At 42.2% G+C, this 9,880-nt stretch overlaps 1 protein-coding gene across 1 annotated transcript in view; it reads left to right on the forward strand.

The window, feature by feature from the left end:
• The window catches only part of LOC310928564 (protein diaphanous homolog 3-like), a gene marked incomplete at both ends in the record, with an annotated part of 191,494 nt that extends 181,829 nt beyond the window's left edge, over window positions 1-9,665 (forward strand). The window contains one exon of the mRNA XM_083891154.1: window positions 9,301-9,665. Coding sequence (XP_083747280.1) covers window positions 9,301-9,665 — 365 coding nt within the window. The remainder of the gene's footprint in view (window positions 1-9,300) is intronic.
• Window positions 9,666-9,880: the final 215 nt, after the last annotated feature.

The following is a 9,880-nucleotide window of genomic DNA, read 5'->3' on the forward strand; positions in this document are numbered from 1 at the left end:
TTATTTACAAGGGTGTTGACTGTAGTTCTCCTTGTGGGTGAGTCAAAGAGGGTGTCCTATAAATGTCAAGGAAATGCCCTCATTTTTCTTTTGAAATGGTGGTTATTATCCAGGCTTCACTTACCGTGTCAGTGGATGAACTCTTAGGATGTTTTTTGTCACCTTTGTATTTGTCTTATTTTGAACCCATAGTTTTTTTACGCTTGAAATAACAGTTTTAGCCAAAACAAGAATCTCCAATTTTTACGACCTGCACAAGCCATTTTAATTATTTATTTTTCCATTTATTAATGACTTGTTTTTGTGTTTTCCTTCATCCTTAATTGTTTGTTTCAGAAATCACAGAATACGCTTGTTTTTTTTTTTTTAAGATAATGAAAACATGGTTTGACTGCTCACTCCTGAGCGCTGCCAATTACTACTGCTAATAAATATTTTCACGAAATGGCTTGATTATATAAATAATAGTCCACCAATTCTGATATATTCAGCCTTTCAACAAATATATTTGGGGTTTGTTCATTTTTTTTTTCATTTAATTGTTTGTTAAATGAAAGAAGAGGAAAAAAAACATAGTTCAAAAAATACTAAATTACAAAATACTGTAATTCCCTGAAACAGTGAGAGTTTGCATTTCACACAGTGATTGTGTAGTGCAGTTATCCATCCATCCATCATCTACTGCTTTATCCTCCACAAGAGGCTTGCGTCGTGGGGGTGCTGTGCCTATCTCAGCTGACATAGAACAACAGCAGTGCAGTTATACCTTTTATTTAAACTGGCACTCGAATCAGTTTCATTTAATGATAACTAGATATATACAGTACAGAGTACGAGATCAAGCTTTTCAGAATGAAGTTGTAACATTGCAATATTCATATTTTTTAATAGTTGTAATATTATGAGAATGCATTTGCAATATTACACAAATAAAGTCACAATAGTATTAGAATAAAGTCGTAATATTACGAGAATAAAGTCACAATATAACGTGAATAAAGTCGTAATGTTATTTTCAGACAAAATGTCAGATGATCATCATCTCGTTGCAGATGAGGAGCGTGGAGTATCTTGTGAAGTCGTGCTTTAGTCGAGTTCTAGTTCCTCTGGTTATTACCACTCGTGTGTGCAGAGACGTCATGCTAACTAGTTGGAAAAATGCGTCTGCTAAGTGCCATGTGATGTAGCCCAATTTCCTTTACACTTGGCCATGGGCTGATACACCACTAAAAAGTGAGTTAAAAAACAACTTTCTTTTTTCTTTATTCACAGTTATTCATGCAAAATGTTGACATCATCTGTGGCAAACAGGGGAAAACTGAGGGAGGGAAGCACAATTTAAAAAAATAGATATAATAATACTAGCTATTCTAGCAATACAAAGCCATATGCAAAGTATTCCTTTAATCGCTTGCTTTCTCAAGGTGTTGATTGTTATCTTCTTCCTCAATATGCAGTTCTCCTCCTTCCTTTCGTTGCTTGATCTTGCCTCTGTTTTCAGTTCAGTCTTCAGACAGAGACGGTCGACATGCTGCTTTACACACACACACACACACACAGACAGATAACTATGATGAGCAAGCAAGGGACAAACCTTCAATGACTGGTGTGTTGCCAAGTAATGATATTTAATTACAGCCAGCTTAATGCACCCAGGCAAACTAACAAGCTGTCTGCTAGCTTTTATCTTTTTTAAAAGACTCACTCTGGGACACTGACGCATCACGAACATTTTTCCAACTCCCATGAGGCTTTGCCTGATCTTGTTTATGGATGAACAAATGTATAAATATATATATATATATATGTGTGTGTGTGTGTGTTAGATTTTCATGACAGGATTGTCGTGGCTAAAAGGACATACGGTTGCAATATGATAATATCTCAAAATTAGCATAGAATCGGGAGGTAGTGATGTCAAAATCTTACAATGACATCATGTCCAATAACACACACAGATCCACTGTGTCTGTGAAAATACACACTGAACTGTGTTATAATGGTATTAATTCATTTAATGAAGTCCTTGTTACTTCCTGTAGTTCTTGATTGCTCCTTCAATCTCAAAAAATGTCCATTCATTCATTTGGCCTTAAATGTTTTGCTCTAATTGTTAGGGCTGCAATGATCAGTTATTAATTTATTGCTAAATTAATCAGCAATTCTTTTTTTATTTGACAAATCTATGAAATTAAATGAAACAGTTTTTAACAGAAAATCCGTAGTTGTCATCATTATCTTCCAACACAACCTAATAAACACACAGCTCAGCACAGTGTTTTTTTGAGAAATCTGAGAAATGTGTTTCCAGTATTGTCTATAAAGGAGAATCGATGGATTCATCCATATTTTTCAATAAATAAATGGTTTAAAATGGACATTTTGCACAAAAAAACACATTGTATTCCCTACAGATAGTTGAGTAACTGCTCCACTTGATACAAAGCACAGGGTAAATTGTCGCCGTTAGACTGAACACGCAGTGAAGTGCCAACCCCCAGCTACTGTAGCTGTGTTGTGATGTATGACGGTTGTAGAAAGTGCTTTTTTGATCATTCTAACTTCCGACTTGTTGTGTCAGTCACTGCACGGAGAGAACAAGTCGCTTCACTGTCAGTATTTTCGCGAGTCGGCATGACGATCGACTCTTCTTAAAGTGATCAAATAGAGCAAACTTCACAAGAGTAAAAGAGGAAGTGGGGGGGGGGGGGGGGGAGTGAGACATGAGAGGAAAGTCTCGTCTGCATCTGTATTTGAAGTGGCAAATGGAAAAGAGCCAAATGATCTGACGAGAGGAAAATGTTGAATTCCTTTCTGCAGCTATTTGCAGCTGGAGAAGAAAAAAAAGTACACAATCTGTTTTCTGTATTAGACAAGGCTTTAAAGGTACAATGTGTAGTATTTATGGGTTTATATAACCCCAAATCCACTTTTTTATACATATTATGTGCTCCTGCATTGTCTAGTCGCTGTATAATAGTTTTTGTTTCATTTTCAAAATAACATGACCGCGGACCGTGGTTGCATAGCCACTGTTAGCAGCGAGACACCATGTTTCTACCGGAGCCTGTAAGGACAAACGCGAGAGAACAAAACAAGCGTCTCTTTACTTGTAGCGGAAGTCCCGCCTCCACTCTCTCCGCTTCGTATGCTACGGCCGCGGTAGCTCGCCCTCTCCCTCACTTCACGAACCTCATCTGCTGACACATAGAAAGACAACGAGGACGACATTTGACCAGCTGCGGATACCGTAGCGCTCAGGGAAGGGAGGGGGTGAGCAGAGCAGCAGGTCTTTGTTGTAAATTTCAGCCTCTCCTCTAAATGGCACTATAAACTACTTATTTCCCCTTTAAAGCGGACCTAGAGTGGTCCTATTGCACATATATGTTAGTTATGGAGGTCTACTTACATACATTAACTTGTTTTTATGGTCAAAAACCTCCTAGTTGCTGGAAACGAGCCGATTGAAATCCTCTTTTCTGACGCTGTTCCTGAGTCGCGAGATTTCAGACTGAACTCTCACACCCAGAAGACAGAGTCTTGTGATTGGCCAATACTATTCAGCACATCCGCTCTCAGAAGTGCAGCTCCCCCCTCTGGAACGGTGGATGCACTGCTCCTCATCATCAAAACATTCTTTTAACAGTGTTTAAAAATAGCTTCTTCACGACTCCCCGCCGCAGTCCCTTTTATGACTTTGACCCGGAGTCAGACCCAGAGTCAGAAGACACTGTCGCTCGTGAAACACCTCCACAACGGACGTTATTCTTCTTCTGTGGTTCAATGCACGCAAATTGATGTGCCCGGACTAGTGCCCGGAGCAGGACGATCTGCTGTAACCGGACCGGGTTTTTTCAGAGATCTCGCTGAGCCCGAGATTACAATAAAACACAGCGTTCTCAGCAATGGCTGAACTGTTTGTTTAGAACCTTCAGGGCTTCTTAAACAAGGCAAGGATGCAGATACACACTAAAAAACAGCGTTAATTGGAACTTCCGGTCTAGGTCTGCTTTAAAAAAAAAAAAAGAATCAGAGAATTTATTAAACATGGCATGGTCCCATTTTGAAATTTCTAATTCTCACTATAAACTATTCACTTATAGCAGTTTTATGTGAGATTTTACTACGTGTTTTCCGCTTCAATAGAGCCTCAGTCAGTCGCTGGTGGGCTGCGTGATTTTCAGTTTAGAGACAAATTTCCCAGCAAAGCTTGGAGCAAGAAGAGACATACAACTCAGTCTGCCAGCTCCTTTATTGTTGTTTTTCAAGGGCTTTTCTTTTCTTTTCTTTTCTGCTTTTGCCTTCCAGCAAAGTAAAGGACGGCGGCTTACCGAGGACTGTGATAGACTGCTAGTTTAGCAAAATCGCGCCGTGCTCGTGTTTTACAGACTTTGGGGGGGAAACACCGGTCTCTGGGCTTTCTCATGTGCCAACTGTTTTGCTGCAATCTTTTTGAACAGCTCTTCATGTGGATGAGTCCATTGTCACCGCAACAGTGGCAGGCGGCGCACGATGGAACAGTCAGGAAACAGACAGCAAAGCACCGCCGTAGTCTAGACTTCAGTGTGCGGAGGCTGTGTGGCTCCAGGCTGCTGCCGACTAACATCTACAAACTTGAAGAGAGCCGAGGAGGAGGAGGAGGAGACAGGAAGGAAAAGCTCATCTACATACATTGAAGCAGTGAATATAAACGGAGCAAATGATTTCACATGAGGAAATGTGAACAGCTTCCCTGCTGCTGTTTGCAAATGGAATGAATAAATGTCCTTTTTATACAAGAATTCCCTTATAAATATTTGTGACAAAGATGTAACACACTCTTTTAAAGCAGAGTAGTTTTTTTTTTTATGTATAAAGCACTTAACATTCAGGTGCTGCACAGAGACATGTTTTAAACAAAGGAAACTGAAACACAAAGGAACTGAAAGAAAAACAATGCAGAGTTGAAATACACAATTCATAAATAATGTGTTAAATGATTTTTGAAAGGGAATTCAGGTCTTAATGTGAGGTAAAGGGGGTTAAAAGAAATACATGGTCATGTAGTGAATTAAAACATAGCTTTAAATAATTAAAAAACATTGTTTCTTTAAAAAAAAAATGAACAAAATATAGAGAATATTATACAAAATATGTTTTTTAGGATAGTTAATGACAATGAGACACAGTGGTCAGGGGTAGAGCGAGTTCTCTTTCAACTGGAAGGTTGTGAGTTTGATTACCGGCTGTATGAATGTGTGAGTCTGGTAGTGAAATCTGATGCTTGGTTGAAGGTGTCTTATGACAGCACGCCTCGCACTGATAAGACGAGAATGTTAACGCATGATGACGCGTTTCCATGACGAGTGACCGGAAAAAGACACGCGTGACGTCATGTTTACGTGATTCCAGATCGTTAAAACGAGTCTTTAAAGTAACGCTAAACTTTAAAATCAGAGGCACACATACGCAGTACACAGGTACGCTGGTTATTTGTAGCGCTGCTCTTTTCGTTTAATAAACAGACCGCTCCAGTTCCACTGTAGGCGCGCTAACGGCGCTAAAAGGAGCGGATGCAGCTAACGGAGCTAACTGGTAAACTGTGCCTGGACTCAGTTGAACATGGCGTCACGCGCATCTTTTTCTGGTCAGTCATCATGGAAACGTGTCATGCGTTAACGCTTATTAACATGCTTTAAAGGGGAAGTAAGTAGTTTATAGTGACATCTAGAGGAGAGGCTGAAATTTACAACAAAGACCTGCTGCTCTGCTCACCCCCTCCCTTCCCTGAGCGCTACGGTATCCGCAGCTGGTCAAATGTCGTCCTCGTCGTCTTTCTCCGTGTCAGCAGATGAGGTTCGTGAGGTGAGGGAGAGGGCGGAGCTACCGCGGCCGTAGCAGACGAAGCGGAGAGAGAGGAGGCGGGACTTCTGCTACAAGTAAAGAGACGCTTGTTTTGTTCTCTCGCGTTTGTCCTTACAGGCTCCGGTAGAAACATGGCGTCTCGTTGCTAACAGTGGCTATGCAACAGCGGCCTGTGACCATGTTATTTTAAATGACTTTTTGAAACACTACGAAAATGAAACAAAGAATATTATACAGCGACTAGACAATGCAGGAGCACATAATATGTATACAAAAGTGGATTTTGGGTTATATAAACCCAAAAATACTACATATTGTCCCTTTAACCTTTTGCACAGCACTATTTTTATGTATACTTTCAATACTTTGCAGTAAACTGTGAAGACTTACACCTGGATCAGAAAGTTAACATTACTCGATACACATATTTTACCCCTGACAAAAGTGGTTTCGGGATAAAAAGTCAAAGCTGAATTGCAATGTGCTGTTTTCTCAATTGCATAGCACACATCTGCATCAGTGTCAGATCGCCCGATAGGAGCAAACGCACACTTCCACCGTGACGGCATGTATTCAACCAAGGACAACAGCGCCGTCTTCAAATCCCCGATCTTAATCCGGAGAGGCCATTTTGATTGAAATTCCACTTGACTCGTTCTCTGGTGAGAACCAGTGTCAGTTGTTTGGTTAAAAAAGGACCCACCGTCGAGTCGGAGACGTGTCTTACATCTCTCAGACGTGTTGTACAAGTCCGATTAAGGCATGCGTTGGGAAGCTCGCGAGGCTTCAAAGGAAGGGCCAGCTCGGTGTCACGGGGCGGTGTGAGAAGAAACTGAACCTGCCAACACTTTGATCATGCTCACCACTAAAGGGCAGAGCCATGTTTGGAAGGAAGAAAAAAGAAATGTGTTTTGGGATAAGAGATCTTTTTGAAGACATTTTTTTTTTTTTGTATCTCTTTGAAGTATGAATTGATACAGTACTTTTAATTTCTTTCTGCACTAGTCCGGGCACATCCGTTTGCGTACATTGAACCGCAGAAGAAGAATAACGTCCGTTGTGGAGGTGTTTCACGAGCGACAGTGTCTTCTGACTCTGGGTCTGACTCCGGGTCAAAGTCATAAAAGGGACTGCGGCGGGGAGTCGTGAAGAAGCTATTTTTTGATAATGAGGAGCAGTGCATCCACCGTTCCAGAAGGGGGGAGCTGCGATTCTGTGAGCGGGTGTGCCGAATGTCACTTCCGGGGTACTGGCCAATCACAACACAGTATGTCTTCTCAGGCGAGATTTATGTCTGAAATAGCGCGGCTGACAAGTGCTTCAAAAAGTACAGATTTCTGTCGGCTCGTTTCCAGCAACTAGGAGGTTTTTGACCATAAAAACAAGTTAATATAATGTAAGTTGACCTCCATAACTAACAAGGTGGTCCTGTTGCACATATTATGTGCAACAGGACCACTCTATGTGAGCTTTAATGATATTCATTAAATAATTGCGACTATCACCAACCAACAGCTCTTCATCTGCCTTGGTCGGGGATGACGGTCACGGAAGCGGCGTCGGTTTCAAACTTTCTGCAGACGTGTAAACATGATATTGAAAATGAAAATTGATGACACCACGATTGATAATTCCTCTCAGCATTCAGCTCCGAATCTGCAAATGTGTGTTATTTGCAGATGTGCGCTCATGCGGAGTTGAGAGAGAAGCAGGCAGTGGGAGCTGGGGGGGGGAGGGTGACAGGTTTGTAAGGGGAGGAGTGAGGAAGAGGACGTGTTAAGGGAGTGTGAAGCAGACGGATCGACAGTGGGGAATAATTGTCATCTTTAACAATTGAGACTGCAACAACAGGAAGCGAGAGCTGAAAGGGAGAGATAATTAGAGGAGACTTTTCACATTCTCAGCTGTAGAAAGTGTTCAGTCACAGCAGCAGAGAAACGCACTTCTCATTTCAACCTTTAAAAATGGTCCCCGCCGCCTCCTAATTTCCGCGCGTGTGATTTCTTTGCTTAATTTTTGAAGCGGCTTCTGTCCTGTTCTGCTCTCTTTTCCACCCTTTTATCCCTATTTATTTGTCAGAGGTTGTGTTCAGGGACGTTCCCTGTCATCCGTCAGCGTGGCCCATAAAACACACTGTCATGACTGACTGGCCACGCTCCAAACTCATTACCGATTGGCTGACAGAGCGGCTCGCTTCGGTTCTGCTCCGCTGTGTTCGACTCCTGTTTGCCAGGCATTTCAGGCCCAGGAAACTTTAAATGCGGCGGCGTCTCTCTCTCTCTCTCTCTCTCCTCGCGCCACTCCTCCCTTCCTCACACTCAAGGTCACATGAATATGGATTCACCCTCTCCTTCCAGCGCACACATACTGATGATGAAGTCTGAGATCTACTCAGAGGGATTATAATTCAGGACGCGGGTCTGATCGTGGGGCCGTCGCTCTGTTCTGCTGTCGGTCTGGACGTGCGGTTTTCAGTCGGGGGGGGAAGGCGGGGGAGTCGGTGGAGGAGGGAGGCATGAGAACGATGAAGAGGACTTCTGTACCAACACAGAGCTGAGATGAGGGAAGGAGGATGGATGATGATGATGATGGCGGAGTCGGAATGGGTGGGTGGGGGAGGGTGTCATTTAAGAAGAGAAGTGGGGGGAGAAAAGGACTGCGAGATGGGAAAAGGGCGACATATTTGATCAGCAATATCCGTTTCATCATATCGAGCAGGCCGTACGCCACATTCAGCTGTAGAAAATATGTCCTTGTCACGCAGTGGGTATTTGTTTGTGCTTATACATAGTAGGGTGGCTTTGAGTTTGTGCACTTTCTTTAAAGGTAGAGGTGTGAATCTGTTTAGACTCTCGTGATTCATTACATTGAGCTGCTAATTTGAGGGTCTAAGAAAGAGCTGTGTAAATAAAATAAATATTATTGTTTTTTCTTTCCATTGTGTTATGTTTGCCACCACATGACTGATCCATACGGAGCCCCCGAAGTGATGAATGAGAAAAAGAAAAAAAATTACGGAAAAAAAAATATTTGAAATCTCGAGTTCCTAAGTCGAGATCTGGAGTTTCCCAAAACAATATGGGGGGGGGGGGAATAAAAATTCTAAATCATTCTTTCTTAAAACTTTTTTTTTTTTGGAACATTGTTTTTTTTTTTGAAAATATTTTTTTTTCACCATTTAATGATGAAAACAAAAAATGTAAAGAAACTCAAGATCTCGTCTTTTCGTTTTTTTTTTTTCTCATGTCACTTCGGGGGCAACGTAGATCCATCTATTAATTCACTCTCTTTTATCCGTCCTCCTTCTCTCTGCATTGCATGTCATTTAATCTGTAATCTGAATAACTCCATTTGTTAAAAGAGTGAGCGACGCATCAACTTCCCATCCTCCTCTATCATTCCTACAGTTGTGCTCATATCCTTTGTCTTTTTTTTTTTTTTTTTTTCCTCTCACAGAGAACAACAAGGCACCTTTGCAAAGGTCTCGCGCTCAGCAGAATACAAATTCAGCCGCGGCGGAAGCTCCACCTGCAAAGGAGGCCTGCAACGAGTCTGCGAGCCGTCCTTCTGCAGCCAGAGCTAAGCCTGCGGCGAGTACAGAGCCCGGCCGCAGGTACAAGAACACCCCGGGTCACGGCTGTGGGGTGGAGCGAGAGAGGGCGGTGGAGAGAGAGACGGTTAAAGTGACTGAGAAACAGAGGGATTTTGTGGCAGAGCGTCCGGCCTTTCAGTCGTCCTCCACTGGTGCTCCGGTCTACAGCTGCAGCACCAATGGAGACGCAGACGTAGAGGCTCTTCTGGCCAAACTCAGGGCCTTATGAGGTTCCTTTGCATCTACAGCATATAGTTTGTATACACACACATATATATTAAAATATGTTTTCAATGTAACTGAATGTATTTTAGCAATAAACGACAGTACAGTGTAGTTATAAGGGGTGCCAATTTTGCCAAACATTTCCATGGTGTGGAGCTAACTACGAGCACACACCGCTTTTCCGATGCTTTATTTTCGTGATTATCCACACATGAGGAC

This window comes from Microchirus variegatus, assembly GCF_963457635.1.
Source record: "Microchirus variegatus genome assembly, chromosome: 6".
NCBI classification, from domain to species: Eukaryota; Metazoa; Chordata; class Actinopteri; order Pleuronectiformes; family Soleidae; genus Microchirus; species Microchirus variegatus.